Here is a 17,348-nt window from a genome sequence, read left to right on the forward strand (position 1 = left end):
ATGATATAACAATTGAACAGGAGGATGTAAAATTGCTTTTCTTGACAATTGACATGATTTTGTAGGTAGAAAACCCCAAAAGAATTTATAGATAACCTAATAAGATTAATATAGAATTTAGGGGTTAATGGATGCATAGTCAATATGAAAAAAAAATCAATGTAATTCTAATTATGAGCAACAAATAATTTAAATTGCATTTTTAAGAATAATTCCATTTGGACTTTCAGGGAAGATGCTATTGTAGAGAGCTCCAGGACTCAGTCCTTCCACCAAAACACCTATTACACAGGCAGGGATAGTCTGAAACAACTATTTTGAATCTCCAGAGGCCAGAAGAATATTGTACAGTATCCATGGAAGAGCAGGAGGAAAAGACTGATAAATTACAGCAAAGAAATGTAAATTGCTCTCTCCCCATGGCAGCTATTGGTTCCCATCCCCCTCTCTTATAGCAGGACACCATAGGATCCAGTTCCTGGCTAGCTGCTACTGACAAAAAGACAGGTAAAACTCCTCTTCTCCAAGAACAGGGATGTGATCACTGATCACAGCTTTTGATTAGTGTGTTAGGATCGATGGTGGCTCTGAGGCCTCCATTGTTTCAACCCTTCCCAGATTGGGCCCGAGGCAGTGGAAATTCTTGGCCCAGTGGTTAGGGCGTCTGTCTACCACATGGGAGGTCTGCAGTTTAAACCCCAGGCCTCCTTGACCCGTGTGGAGCTGGCCCATGCACAGTGCTGATGCATGGAAGTAGTGCCTTGCTACGCAGGGGTGTCCCCTGCATAGAGGAGCCCACGCGCAAGGTGTGCGCCCCGTAAAGAGAGCTGCCCAGTGTGAAAAAAAGTGCAGCCTGCCTAAGAATGGTGCTGCACACACAGAGAGCTGACACAACAAGATGATGCAACAAAAAGAAACACAGATTCCCGTGCCGCTGACAACAACAGAAGCGCTGACAACAACAGCTGGGCAGTCCAAGAAAACCTAGCTTTAGACACCCTTCAGAGAAATTTTTGGCACAACTGAACCTCTCCACAGGGCATTTTTTAGCCAGTCTGTACCTGCTTTGTGGGTACCTGATGCTGTTTTGACTGGGAAACACTTAATTGGAAACATCCTCCCTGGAATAACCATCCACCCAGAATTTGTCTTTCAGGCAGAAGTTATGTAAGACAGTGAAAGGGGTGGAAAAAACTATAGATATGGACATCTGGGATAAAGGCCTGCTGGCTTCAAATACCTGGGGAAGGGAAGTTTACCCCTAGGAAACAGAGGGGACAACTAAATTCCTATTAAAAAGGAAACTCCAGAACAATTAACAAACAAAAGCCCAGGAAAAAACACAGGCCCAGTAAGACAAGGAAAACCCTGCACAGTGCATTTGCCTTGGGCAGACCTTCCTGATAGCTGGGCTGAAGCTCAAGAAAATCTCTATCTTATCACCAGCTGGTTACAAAATAGGAAACAGACATCCAAGGGAGTAAATCCCAGAGTTAACATCTTAAAATATTAAAATGTACAGTATGCACTAAGAGTACAAGACAAAGAACCAGAAAATGATGGCCCATCCAAAGGAAGGGAATACAAATACAGGAAATATCAATGAAGAAGACAAGAATGTGGGCATACCAAAGAAATTCTTTAAAAAAAAAAATTATCTTAAAGATGCTTAAGGAGATGAAGGAAAATACAGAGAAAGAACAAAAGTATATCAGGAAAACAATGAGTAAAGAATGTAAGAGCCTAGGTAAAGAGATAGAAATTTTAAAACGGAACCAACTAGAACTACTGGGATTGAAGACTACAATAACTGAAATGAAAAATGTCCCTCAGGGTTTCAAAAGCAGATTGGAGGTGGAATAAGAAAGAGTCAGTGAACTTGAAGACAATACACCTGAAATGAGTCAGGTTGAGAAGCAGGAAAAGAAAGAAATATTAAAAGCAAAAATAGCCTACGACAACTATGGACTACCATCAATATATTTCTTTTGGGAGTCCCAGAAGGAGAAGAAAGAGAGAAAGGGGCAGAAGGAATAGTCTAAGAAATATGACAGAAAAAATTCTAAACTTGGCAAAAGACATGAACATGCACATACAAGAAGCTCAGAGAACCCAAACAGGATCAACATGAAGAAAAAAATGCATTCCAAAATATATTGATTAAACTATCAAATATGAAAGGCAAGAAAAGAGCTCTTATAGCTGCAAGAGAAAAGCAGTGTGTTACATACAAGGGAATCCCAATAAGATTGAGTGTCATTTTCTCATCAGGAACCATGGAGGCAAGAACACAGTGGATTAAAATACTTAAAATGCTGAAGGAAAACAACTGGCAGCCAAGAATTTTATATCTGGTGAGACTCTATCAAAAATGAGGAGAGATTAAGATATTCTAGGATAAATAAAAACTAAAGGAGTACATCACCACTAGACCTGCCCTACAAGCAAATATAGCACCCTTTCTTAATAAAAAACACTTACAAACTAGGAATGGAAGGAAACTTCCTCAACATGATAAAACGCATAACTGAAAAGTGCACAGCTATCATTCTACTTAATGGTAAAAGAATTAAAGCTTTCCCCCAAGATCAGGAACAAGGTAAGTATGCCCACTATGACCAGTGTTATTCAATGTTGTACTGAAGTTCTTGTGCCAGAGTAATTATGCAAGAAAAAGAAATAAAAGGAACCCAAATTGGAAAAAAAGAAGTAAAACTTTTCCAATTTGCAATTGACATGATTCTATATACAGAAAATCCTGAAAAATCCACAACAAATTTCCTAAAGCTAATAAATGAATTCAGCAAAGTAGCAGAGTACAAGATCAACACCCAAAAATCCATAATGTTTCTATACACAAGCAATGAACATCAAGAAAGAACTCCATTCACAATACAAACTAAAAGAATGAAATATCCAGGAATAAGTTTAACCAAGGAGATAAAGGATTTTTACACAGAAAACTACAAGACAGTGCTAAGAGATACTAAATAAGAACTAAATAAATGGAAGGATGTTCCTGCACTCATGGATTGAAAGACCACATTTGATTCAGATATGAATACTACCCAATGTAATCTATAGATTAAATGAAATCCCAATCAAAATTCCAACAACCTTCTTTGCAGATATGGAAAAGCCAATCATCACATTTATATGGAATAGTAAGGGACCCTGAATAGTTAAAGCCATCTTGAAAAAGAATGAAGTTGAAGGACTCACACTTCCCAATCTTAAAACTTATTACAAAGCCACAATAATCAAAACAGTATAGTACAGGGCCAAGGACAGAAATATACACCAATGGAATAGAATTGAGAGCTCAGAAATCAACCCTCACTTTTTTTTTTGACCAACTGACTCTAGACAAGGAGGCAAAGACTACTCAACTAAGAAAGAATAGTCTCTTCAACAAATTGTCTGGGTAAACTGGACCTCCATTTGCAAAAAAAATTAAAATAAAAGGAGGACTCCTACCTTGCACCATTTACAAAAATCAACTCAAAATGAATTAAAGACCTTACTATAAGAGCTAGAACTATCAGACTCCAAGCAGAAAACATAAGGAAGCATCTTCAGGACTTTCTGTTAGGCAACGGTTTCTTGGACTTTACACTCAAAGCACAAGTAACAAAAGAAAATAAAAGATAAATGAGACTTCATGAACAGAAAAAGAAAAAACAACTTTTTTTCCTCAAATAGCTTTGTCATAAAAGTAAAAAGATAACCTATACAATGAGAGAAAATATTCAGAAACCACATATTTGGTTAAGGATTACTATCCAGTATATATAAATAAATCCTTCTACTTAACAATAAAAAGACAATTTAAAAATGGGTGAAAGACTTGAACATTCTACTCTCCAGTGAAGTCTATAAAAATGGCCAGAAAGCACATGAAAAGATGCTGAACTTCATTAACCATCAGGGAATTGAAAATCAAAACTACAATGAGATGCCATTTAACATCCATTAAAATGACTACTATTAAATAAACAGGAAAAAAACAGAAAACGGAGAGGATGTGGAGAAATAAAAACCCTCATTCATTGCTGGTGGCAATGTAAAATGGTGCAGCCACTGAGGAAGACAGTTTTGCTGTTCCTTAGAAAGCTAAGTATAGAGCATATGACCCAGCAATCCCATTATTTATGTATCCAAAAGAATTGAAAGCAGAGGCTCAAACAGATATTTGCATATCACTGTTCATAGTGGCATTATTCACAATTGCTAAAAGATGGAAGCAACCCAATTGTTTATCAACCAATGAGTGGATTAATAAAATATTGTATATACATACAATGAAATATTATTCAGCCAAGAAAGAGGAATGAAGTTCTGATGCTTGCTACAACATGGATGAACCTTGAAGACATGATGTTGTGTGAAATTCGTCAGACACAAAAGGACAAACATTGTATAAGTTCACTAATTTGAAACTATTAGAATAAGCAAACTCTTAGAGTCAGAATCTACACTATAGTGTACCAGATGGTGGGGTTGGAATAGGGAATGGGAAGTTAAGGCTTAATATTTATAGGGTCCTATTTGGAATGATGGAAGGAAATGTTTTGGTAATGGATGGTGGTGATGGTAGCATATTAAACATATATATATATATATGAATATGTTTAAAGAGGGAAATATTAAATTGTATGTATGGTAATAGAATAATTTTTTTTAAATCCATGGAACTACATGACACTTTAATAGTACAATGATAAAAATGCTCTATCAGTTTTAATAAATGTTCCACACCAATGCAAGGTGTTGATGGTGGGGTGTTATATGGGAATCCTATATTTTATGCATGATTATTGTAATACCACAACTTCTCTAATAAAAGAAGAAGAAGAATGCTATTTGTCTTAGTTATCCAGAGATGTTATCACAAATATCACACAATGGTTGGTTCAAACAATGGAAATTTCTTGACTCATGGTATTGAGGCTAGAAGAAATAAAACATCAAAATACCGGCAAAGCTTGCTTTCTATCTGAAGATGAGCATTCTGGTGCTGACTGCCAGCAATCCTTGTGGGATTTTTTGGCTTGTATTTCTATCTCCTGTCTTTGTGGCAATGTCTTTTCCTTTCTTAATTCTTTGTCTTCCAGATTCTCTTTATAACATCTCTAGTAACCTGGATGAAGACCCATCCTGGTTCAGTTTGCCACACCTTCACTAAATCTAATATCTTCAAAAGAACCTATATAGAATGGATTCACACCTATAGGGGTACTGACTCAGATTAAGAACATGTGTTTGTTGGGGTCCATAATTCAACCTACCACATCTATTATAATAGCATCAAATATAAATCTAAGAATAAATGTAACAAAAGAAGTTTAAAAACTCTACACATAAAAGCTAAAATTCACTTGAGAGATAAGACAAAGAACTTTGAAATAAAAGTAGGGATATACATATATAGACGTTTATATGTTAATGGCACTTTATAAGATTGTACATTTATTTTGGTTGTTTGTAACTATAATATTTGATTTGGGCCCCAACAAAAGTAAAATATTATTGAAAAACTAATTTTGTATTGAGTTAAGATGTTGATGGTGTTGATGATAATAGAAATAACAAAACCTTTGATTTAAAAAAACATTAGTGTTCTGAACACCATGTGGAAACCTTCACATATATGATTTTATTTAATCCTTTGAACTTTGTAAGAATCAAGTCTTATCAGTGATTGACTCCACAGCTCATGCTCCTAACCACTATGCTAAGATACCGGTAATAGTGCATTGTGTGCATTGTCCTAAATTGCTTGCAATATTTTAATTCAGTGATTTTAACTCTATGAAATATGAAAATGTAAATTATGCATGCAGTATCAATTCAGGAGTACACAGAGAGCTGTGCTCCTTTTTTCCTCTCCAAATCACTAGGTACCCAGTCTCCCATCCCCAGAGATAACCACTGAACCAATGTATTTTGCATCCTTACTCTGTGAGGGGTGTGTGAGAGTGCACGTACATGTATGTAATATGTATTTATGTGTCCTTTGTACACCACTGGGATCACATTATTTACAATGCTCTAACTCCTTTCCTTTTCTCTATATCTCAGAGTTCATTTCATATTAACACATATTGATCTACTTCATGCTAGTTCATTATATGGATGCGTCATAATATATTTAATCAGTCTTCTACATGGATAATTACGCTGCTTGCAGATCTTTGCTATTGCCAATATTGCTGCCGTATTTTTACTTATGCTTGTATCTTTGTAACTATGGTATCTGTAGGACAAATTCCTAGAAGTAGGGTTGCTAGGTGAATTTTTACATTGTAATGGATATTACAAAATTTCCCTTCAAATATATTGTGCTTTCACTAGCAGTGAATGAAAAAGCCTGTTTTTTCACATCTCACTACCTCGTGTATTTTAAGTATTTTTTATCTGTCATACAGATAAATTAGCGATGTAATTGTCATTTCAATTTTAATTTTTATAATTACAAGTGTGGTGTTTTTACTTATTTCTTTAACAATTTTCTCATATAATTTGTCCATTCTTGCTAAAGATTGGATAACTATAATCTATCTTATGCATTTGTAAGTCATCCAGTAGAGATAATTAAAAAAAAAAAAGCTACTGAGGAAAGCAGTTGTGACTTAACTGATAGAGCATCTGCCTACCATATGGAGGGTACAGGGTTTGATACCCAGGGCCTTCTGACCAGTGTGGTGAGCTGGCCCACGCACAGTTCTGCCACATGCAAGGAGTGCCCTGCCACACAGGGGTGTCCCCCACTTTGGGGTGCCCCACGCGCAAGGAGTGCACCCTGCAAGGAGAGCCGCCCCACCCGAGAAAAGCGCAGCCCACCCAGGAGTGGTGCCACGCACACAGAGAGCTGACCCAGCAAGATGACGCAATAAAAAAAATGACACAGTTTCCTGGTGCCACGTGATGGGAGCACAGGCAGACACAGGAGAGTGCACAGCAAATGGGCACAGAGAGCAGACAATGGGGGAAAGGGGAGAGAAATAAATAAAAAATAAATCTTTAAAAAAAATAAAAAATAACTACTGATATTCTATGAAAATAGATAAAATAATTGATATACTATTTCCTATCAACCTCCCAAATTTTCTTGCTTTTATTATTGTATCTATGTTCATAATTTATAATATTTGCTTTCTTTCCAATAACCCTAATTCCCAAAGTACTTAGCCTCAGTTTTACACTTAAATAGATTCAGTGCTCAGCACTGGTCCCTTTTCACAGTCTGTCTCTATTTGTCCCTTAGTTAACCTGGAATTCTACTTCCAGAACCCTGTAGCTCCTCCCATCCCCACCAAAAGGTTTTTGGGGAAAATATTCTTAAAGTCCATAATATTACTAGGTAAAAATCTGCCCCCACAACTTAGTGTCATAAAGCGTTTTACTCTTATGAAAGTATGATTCTGTTGGTTAACTGAGCTCAGCTGAGCAGTTTGCACATGGGGGTCCCTCATGCTGTTGCTGTCAGATAAGAACTGGGACTGAGGTTATCTGACAGCTTTTTCACACTTATAACCTGGGACTCTACAATATGTTAAACTTGGGATACTCAGACTTTTTACATGCAGAATGAGAGTTCCAAAAGATAGAACATGGAAGCAAACAGTCTAGAAACTGGCACAGTGACACTTCTACAGTATTCTATTAATTAAAGGAGTCAGAAAGTCACCCAGATTCAAGAGAAGGTGATACAGATTCCACCCAACCTCGCAATAGGAGGAGTGTCAAAGAATATGTCACCTCAAGTCTACCACAAGTTCTGACATGTTAGGAATTGTTTTTGTGTTATTTTTTTCTCAATAAAACTTGAGGTCTAACTGGATTGGGCTAAACTTGAGCTTTAACCTGATTGCTATAAATGTATTGGTCATTAATTTGCTTCCCTGGGATCTTCAGAGGCATTTCTCCACTGTTTTTTAGCATTGAATGTTGCTAGGATAATTCTGTGACAAGACATTTTTTTCCAACTTATAGCAAAATTGGGTTTCACTTGTTTATTTTTTTCATTTGGCCTAATTGTGGATATTAATAGATATGCATCTTCCTTTACTTTAAGGAAGTTTTCTTCTGTCAAACCTTTGGCAAATTTTCTCTTCAGGATCTCCAATCACTTTCTCAGACATATTTTAGGTGATGTTTTAATTTTCTTTAATATATATATAACCCTATGTTAAAATACATGTAGATATATCCATGTATATAATATATTTTATTTAAATATTTCTATCTCCAAACTTTCAACTTTTCTCTCTCTTAGTTTTGTAATTTTGCTAAATGTCAAGTCTCTTCTTCACATGCCTTCCACAAATCTCTTTTTTGCTTTCTTAATCTATCATTCTTATATTTTACTTTTTATCCCTTTCTCTGCTTAGTTCTGCCATTTCACTTTTTATCTTGTATAGCTTCACTTATCTATTCCTTGACTTCTTTTTTCAGAAAGGCTCTATCTTCTTTAATATATTTGATTTATATAAAATTTTACCTACTTCTGATATGTGTTCTTAAGGGGAAATATTCCCTTCCTGCCTATGCTTTAATATACGTGCAGAGACTGCATGCTGCTGGTGGTGGAGGTGAAGGTGGTGGTGGTGGTGGGTCTCCTTTCCTCCTCTTTCCTCTTCTTCCCTCTCCTCCTCTTCCACATGCTGCGGCTGCTTCTACATCTTTCTAATCAGTATTTATCTCGAATGGATGTGATGGAGGTATCTTGATTGAACGTGTGTAACTTCTTTTCCACCTTGTCTTCCCAGTAGCTTATGTTCTGTTAAGATGGTGAGTGAGGATGCTAAATAAAATGTAGTTGTCTCCTGGGAAATACCAAGCAACAGGTCATTGGTTTTAACCCTTAGGATGCACTACCTACTTTGGAAAATCCATACTCTGCCCAAGATTAGTAGACATATTCCTCTCTCCCAGCTCATTCCCTCACAATGGTCCATAATGGGGTTTTTATCACATTAAATTCTTATTTTCTTCCATATTTTGGGCTGATTGTAAAGTGAATTAGAGGGACAGAGACTCTTTAAAATTTACAGCTAGAGATTTAGTTTACAGTATTTGAGCACACGAATTTGACATTTAAAAAGTGTTTTTGTTATTTTTAAAATATAAATTTCATAAGTTATTTCATTTATGAAATACCATATAAATTATTTTATTAAGTATTTTAATTAAAAAGCCTCGAGTTGACTGTTTTAAAAAATTATTCTAACATCCTGGCTTCCTTTTACTTTTCAGATGCAGCAACTATTCCATGAAAATTATGAACACAACCGAAAGGGTTATATCCAAGACCTTCACAATAGCAAAATTCACGCAGCCATAACACTTCATCCCAACAAAAGGCCTGCATACCAATACAGGCTGCATAATTACATGCTCAGCCGCAAAATTTCTGAACTCCGCTACCGTACCATTCAGCTCCACCGAGAGAGTGCTCTGATGAGCAAGCTCAGCAATAGTGAAGTGAGCAAAGAAGACCAGCAGCTGGGAGTGATGCCTTCTTTCAACCATTTCCAGCCTCAGGAGAGAGATGAAGTGATAGAATGGGAGTTTCTGACAGGGAAGTTCCTCTACTCAGCAGCAGAGAACCAGCCACCTCGACAGACCATCAACAGCATCCTAAGAACAGCACTGGATGACACTGTCCTTCAGGTGATGGAGATGATCAATGAAAATGCCAAGAGTAGAGGACGGCTCATTGACTTCAAGGAAATTCAGTATGGCTACCGCAGGGTTGATCCCATGCATGGAGTGGAGTACATTTTAGATTTACTCCTCTTATACAAAAGACATAAAGGAAGGAAACTAACTGTGCCAGTGAGACGTCATGCCTACCTTCAACAGTTGTTTAGCAAACCTTTTTTCAGAGAAACTGAAGAGCTAGATGTCAGCAGCCTTGTGGAGAGTATTAATAGTGACACTCAGTCATTCTCCTTTATATCTAATTCTTTAAAGATATTATCTTCTTTTCAAGGAACCAAAGAAATGGGAGGACCCAATGTAAAGAAAATACACATCCTAGTTCCTCTCATAGGAAGGTATGACATTTTCCTGAGATTCATGGAGAACTTTGAAAATACATGTCTTATCCCAAAGCAGAATGTAAGGCTCGTCATCATCCTTTTCAATGGGGATTCTGACCAAGATTCCAACAAGCATATCGAATTGATAAAGGAATATCAGAACAAGTACCCTAAAGCAGAAATGACCGTGATCCCCATGAAGGGAGAGTTTTCCAGAGGTCTTGGTCTTGAAATGGCTTCTACCCAGTTTGACAATGATACTTTGCTGCTATTTTGTGATGTTGACTTGATCTTCAGAGGAGACTTTCTCCAAAGATGTAGAGACAATACAATTCAGGGACAACAGGTGTACTACCCCATCATCTTTAGCCAGTATGACCCAAAGGTAACCAGTGGAGGCAATCCTATTGATGATGACTTTGTCTTCTCAAAGAAGACTGGATTTTGGAGAGACTATGGATATGGAATCACCTGCATTTATAAAAGTGATCTTCTGGGCACAGGTGGATTTGATACCTCAATACAAGGCTGGGGACTGGAAGATGTAGATCTCTACAATAAAGTTATTCTATCTGGCTTAAGACCCTTCAGAAGTCAAGAAGTAGGAGTGGTGCATATTTTCCATCCAGTTCATTGTAACCCTAACTTGGACCCTAAGCAGTATAAGATGTGCTTAGGATCCAAGGCAAGTACTTTTGCCTCAACCATGCAACTGGCTGAACTCTGGTTAGAAAAACATTTGGGTGTCAGGTACAATCGAACTCTCTCCTGACAGTCCAGGCAACACGTATTGCCTTTTTTAAGGGGAGTTTACCTCATTGTTGGTTTCTGTTATTTTTATTTTATTGTTATTGTTGTCATTTTTATTATTGTTATTATTTTATTTTTGGCCGGTCTTAAACTACTCTTGGTTGTCTTCCAAAGGGAGTTTGTTGACCTCAAGCAAGAAGAGTCTGCAGTTCACTGATATTTCAGATTTCTACTGAAGTCAATATGAGTTACATTCATATATCTTTATTTGAGACTGAATTAAATCATGGCAATCAAATGACTTTTGAAGTTCATTCATCATGAAAGACAGCTTAGAAGAATGTTCTCTTGGGGCTTAAAGATGCAATATCGACTTTTATTTTGTTTGTCAAATTCAATGTGATACAAATATTTACTGGTGAAAGGTACCACAAAAGTGCTTTATGCTTCCTATGGGGAAGGGACTCTGTAACATAAACTTGAGTTTTGTAATTTATACAAGGACTTAAATATATAGACAATAATTTTCTTCATCTTTAGAATTTTTAAAGTAAATGAACACCTATGATTGTAAGTTTATTTTTTAAAAAGTTTTAAAAATTGAGGAGTTTTGTTCCACAAGCAACCGGTACTGGCTACCCTGGTCTTATGACAATTATGAGCTCCTCACAACAGTCTGCTATAAATGCGAATGAACTTTATTTTCTCAAGGAAATATGATTTAATTAAATATTCATGTACATTTTAGAAGCTTTATGAAACAATGTCCTTCATTTGCTGGCAAGAAGATAAAATATGACAGAACCTGGTTATTTATAATAAAACACAGGCATAACAGTATTCTTTTTAAAAAACACTGAACAAATGTGTTGTTTCCTTTCATATTTGATGTATTTCTTGATTGTCATATTCACCAAAATATGCTTGCTGCACAGACCAGAAAAATTGACAAGGAAATCTTAGTATGCTGTTTATATTATTATGCTTTAAGACTTAGCCTTCATATGTGATGAAAATAAGCAGTTTCTTTATTCAAGTGTTTACAATCTGGGACAAGCATTCTTCCCAATCTCTTCATTTTAGGTTCAAATGGAATCAATAACAGGTCAGAAATGCCTTTTAATAGGGATTGGTAGATAGCTCAAAGAGAGAACAATCAATGGAGAAATTATGAACATAGACTCAAGCTTACAATTTTAATTTCCAACTATAAAAAACACAGAGGGAAATATTTAATTTCATGTATCATTCTTTTTTGAGCTGAATCAATGATGTCTTGTTTATAGAAAGATAATCTTGTTCAAAAAATCTAAAGGGAAATCAAAATCACACAAGACCTCTTAAAGACATTTTAAAATTTAATCTGTAGGTAGGTAGTACATTTGCATGGTTCCAAATCAAAGTTTAAAGATGTGTACAGCTAGCATTTCCTCTCTCCATCCACCCAGATCTTCCCCTGACCACATATAACCACTTTTTTTGTGTGTATGTGAGTATGTGTGTACGTGTGTGTCTTTCTAGAATTTCTTTAAGCATAAATAAGTAAAGATACATATTCTTATTTTCCCGTGTTTTAAACACAAAATATAGTATATTGTACATACAGTTCCACACTTTGAGTTTCTTTTTTCACCTAATAGTATATCCTGTACTTTCTCTACTCTTTAATAAATACCTGTATTATTTACAGCTGCAAGATATTACATATTTGGATTAGCACAATTCATTTAACCAGTCCCCTGTTAATAGTTATTTGGTTGTTGCCAGTCTCTTCCTGTTGTAATCACTGCTGCATTGAATAGCTTTGTATGTAAATAATTTTACATGTAGACAAGTATATCTACAAAACAAAAGGACATCTAAATCTGGAATTTGATTTTGTCAGAAAGCCATATTTGAAAGGGAAAATACAATATTTGGGAAAGTTAATGTTAAAAGATGTTTTTGTGGCCTTACTTAATCTTATAAATATTTTTCTTTATAATATTTTACTAAGATATTTGTCTAGGAAAATAATTGCATCAAAATCGTTTTGAAAGGCAATTATTGTAAATTGTTGCCATTATTTTGAACTGCTTACCAGGAGGCCAGCAGCATTGCCTTAGTGATGGTTCCTTTCATGCTGACAACCACTTTCAGTAGAGACCTTTTGGAGGCCTCAAAAAATATAATGTTGCTTAATATTCCTTCAAACATGATAAGAGTCTCCTTGACTATAACATGTAATCTTAATAATGTCAGATTTGTTAGAAAAGAGTTAATGGCATTTTTAGATGTTAAAACAATCATCTTGACAGGCCAACAATTTAGAAGTGTGCTTGTTTGATCTCTGCTCTAATTTTGTCTCTGGCCTTCACAAAAACCTACTTTAATAATTTATTTTCCTGCATTACATGACTTAGCTCTTTTGCAGCTTTTATTTTTCAGAATGGAATAGATAGCCATTAAGAAAGCTCTATTACCAAGTAATAATTGTTAATTATTTTGTTAATGAAGATATGAAGTCAGATTCTTTAACTTAGTCAACTGAAATAAGAGTTTTACTGAGGAATAAATCTAAAGGCCTAGTTAAAAATACTCCATGTCATAGGAATTACGGAGCAGCAGCCCAGGAGTAAAGTGGCATACTTCATTGTACCAATCAAATCAGGAGGGGAAGGAATGCAGATATCTCATTTGGGCTTATTACCACATGCCCATTTACTGGAGAATTAGCACAGGTGCATGTAAAATTAATTCCTCATGTTTGTTAAGCTATTTTTTTAAAATATTTTTTTCAGGCAATGCGGTATTTCCTGACCGAAAATGTATGGGAATACTACTAGTAAAATTGAAAGTGTTTTTCTCCCTGTGTAGATCCTATTACCTAAATGCCTTTTAAGTTGATGGGTAACCCACCCTGAATGCAAACTGAAGTACAATATATGTAGACACAGTAATCTATATGCTATTTGTATTATCTTATTTAGCTAGCTATAGATGTTTTATTTAAATGTCACCCCAATAACAATCCCATCAAACACTAACATCATCTTATTGAGCAGCTGCTGTGTATTCAACACCACATTAGGCATTATTTGCATTGTGCTTTCAATTTAATCCTCACAGGAGTTCTCAGTGTTGATGTGATTTTCCTCATTCAACAGATGTGAAAACTGAAGCCAAGTCACAAGTTCACACTGTTGGCATGTAGCAGAGTTAAGATATGAGCTCAGTGCTTCCTGAATCTGAGGCACTTGTCTTTCTACTCTCCCCCTTGGCCTCTCAGTTGTTGGGGTAATGGAGGGAACAGTGGGGATCAAAGTTCTAGCTAACACCATGGGAATGTTCGAGCCACCATTCATCTTTCTTCTCCTGAATGCTCGCTCTGTACAGAAGCTAGGTTTGCTGATGGTATCTATGGCTCTTATAAGTCTTGACTGTGCTCCAATAGAGCTTCCTCTGACTTTACATCTCAATCTTCCATCGTTTTGTCAGCTTCCTCGATAACACTGTCAGGGAAGGGCTTCCTCTATCTACCTGCTCAAAAGTCACTGGGCCTCAGCCAACAGAAAGAAACTGTTCAGAATTCCTGAAACCAGCAGCCCTTCCATAGTGTCTCAGGCACTGAGCGCAGAAACTATGTGCACTGACCACCACCACCACGTAATTGCTTGACTTCACCAGTAAAGAGCTGGCATAAGCAACTTTGTCAAGGTTGATATGTCTCTGAATTTAAGAATTGAGTACATTACACCTAGCTAATAGATGGACAACTATAGGAATGGAATATCCATGTGTGTGGATTGATAACCAAATCAAGAAAATAAGTGTCCACTGAAAAGGTAAATTGCCATTTTTCCGTTGATCACAAGAAGGCTGGGGGCTGTCTCAAGTCAGCAGCTCTATAGTCAGGCCACACTGTGAGCAGTTTCTTCCTCCAGGAGTGGGACCCATAAGCTTAGGCCCTCTCCTAAGGGTTTGGACGGCCCAGATGAGAGGCTGCAGTGCTGCCAGGCCTGGTGCATCACCCCTACAACTATCTTGACCTGGAGGGAATAGCATAAGCTAGACCTGAACGTAGAAGGAGGCTCAGTGACATACCTCACTTCCTTTCCCCACCCATTGGAAACTATGTTTATGCAGGTAAAACGTTATACCTAGATCAGTCCAAAATAAGAAACAAAATACTAGTAGCTCTGTTTGGGCTGTGCTCACTGAGATTTTGATGGACAAATAAAGGCTTCAACATACTTTACATCTTATGGCAAAGCTACCTTTTTCTCCCTGCCTCCTGCTGCTTTCTGAGTTGCTGTACTTGTGGCCCCAAAGTCATAGGAACCTAGTGTTCCTTATCCTAGAAACATCTCTGTTGAAGACAGGACTACAAGGAGTCTAGGGAATTGTCTGCCTAATCTCTCATTTGTGCTTAATTACTGAAGTAATAATCAGAAAGTAGCCTGTGATTTTTAATATGACAGATGGGAATGACAAAATGGTGTCCGAAGGGACAGTAAGGGGATCTGGTTTCTATTTTTAGAGCTTAATGACTCACTTATTTTCCACATCCCCACTTTTAACAGCATCTGAATTATTGTTAAACATAGGGCTTTAGCACACTCTGCCCTGCACAGAGGTCAACAGCCTCTAGACTCTGAGTTTTCGAGTAGTTGCAACGGTGGAGCCAGAAGAGAGCCTCTGAATATGCCAGCACTGCTCTGCCTCTGTCACTGTCCCACAGCCCGTTCTGACACCAGCCATGCTGCCAAGTTTGGCTTGACAGATGGTGCGATGATGTGAGACACCAGCAATGATTCATGCCCCCAGGTGGCGATACAATCAGCATCTGCATCAAGCAGCAAACCACCTGGCACTGGCACAAATACACCAGGGTATTCTAGTGTCTGCTTCAATTTGACATCCTCCTGTCCGTTTCCTTCCTTCTTTCTGATTTGAGAAACTGCCAAGGCCTGAGCTGTAATTGGAATTCTGCTTCATACACAAGATTTTATTTCAATTGAATTCAGTCAATATGCATCATGTCCATACATTGCATGCCCTGGGATAAATATTGGGAGCACTGAGCTTTGAGTGTCCATCATGCATGGCTGTACATTCTTGCTATTTCATTATCACTTAACCCCAGTCTTTATTTTTAGGGTCAATTCTGAAGGAATTGGTTAGCTTAAGACTAGAAGGATAAAATTTAATGTAAAATGGACCTCACTATACAAAGAAATACTTCCAAAGGAAAAAATGAAAAAGGGCAATACTTGCTTTGTCTGAAAAGTTAACTGATCAAATATTTATTGAGAACTTGTTGGGGAACTCTGAGGCTATGAAAATAGGCATCACCTGAAAGCAAACCTCTTACTGCCATTCGACCACCTTCTATGGGGCTGTTCTTCTCAGCCCTTCCCAACCCCTGTCTCAAATTCTCCCACAAACAGAACATTTTCTTATTTTGCCCAAATGGGGAGAAGCGTGCACATATCCCAAGTAGAATCTAGACTTAGTAGATAAATTTCAAATACTAAAATATGAATCTGCTTTGATTCTTGTGCCTTGATTCTTGCATTGTATTCAACTTGGTATTGGTCAAAAATAACTCAAGGCCAAAAGTTCATATAAAGATGAAATTAGGGAAGCAGAGGTGGCTCAGTCGATTGGGCTCCCATCTACCATATGGGAGGCCCTGGGTTTGCTTCCCAGGACCTCCTTGTGAAGGCAAGCTGGCTCACACCCACAGAAAGCTGACAACCCTTGCCTGCAGAGAGCTGGCACAGCAAGATGACGTAACAAAGGGAGACAAGCAGACACAGAAGAACTGCGCAGCAAATGGGCACAAAGAGCAGACAGCGAGCCAGCAGCAGGGGAAGAGGGGGAGGATAAATAAATCTTAAAAAAAAGAAATACTCCCAAGTTTAGAGTGTTACCAACCCAATAACTTTCTACACCCAATCTACTAAATATCCTATCACCACAATCAGCCTCAAGTTTATTTCCCTTTCCCTCCCACATCCACCAAAGTAGGTCTAATACCTATTTCTAAAAGCTCAATCTTTAATGAGATAAATAAAATACTAAAGACATGATATTAAAAAAATTGGTGGTGGCAGCAGTGCATTTTGGATTCTTGCATTCATCTTCTTTACTTGTCTCCTAGTTTTCATACCACTCTAATACGCTGATGATTTACTTTTCCTTTTAATATTTTCCTTCCTTTGCTCTGCCATGAGGTTTTCCCAGTCTCCCTATTAGGAATCACTTGCTATAAGCTATATAAGGTTTTGACTACAAGTTCTAATATTGATCTTGAGAAGTCACTATTGAATAACTCAGGAACTTGAAGGATTAGGTTGACATAAATATTTCAGCTCTTTTTCATTAGCATTCTTGATCTAGTTAAGGTATTCTGCGATTTATTCCTCCTGTTTGTCAGCTGACTGGAACCCCAGAAGGCATGCATCTTATACAACCCCTTTAGTACTTTAAACAGAAACTGAAGACAGAGATGTTTGAAACTCTTTGATTCTGGAGTGCCTCCCACTTCTCAGTTAACCTGTCCAACAT

General features: G+C 37.1%; 1 protein-coding gene across 1 annotated transcript in view; it reads left to right on the plus strand.

The window, feature by feature from the left end:
• Positions 1-16,745, plus strand: part of CHSY3 (chondroitin sulfate synthase 3) — a 314,150-nt gene extending 297,405 nt beyond the window's left edge. Inside the window, exon 3 of the mRNA XM_004462173.4 lies at positions 9,259-16,745. Coding sequence (XP_004462230.1) covers positions 9,259-10,818 — 1,560 coding nt within the window. The 3' untranslated portion in view covers positions 10,819-16,745. The remainder of the gene's footprint in view (positions 1-9,258) is intronic.
• Positions 16,746-17,348: the final 603 nt, after the last annotated feature.

The sequence above is a fragment of the Dasypus novemcinctus genome, chromosome 2 (genome assembly GCF_030445035.2).
Source record: "Dasypus novemcinctus isolate mDasNov1 chromosome 2, mDasNov1.1.hap2, whole genome shotgun sequence".
Classification (NCBI taxonomy): domain Eukaryota; kingdom Metazoa; phylum Chordata; class Mammalia; order Cingulata; family Dasypodidae; genus Dasypus; species Dasypus novemcinctus.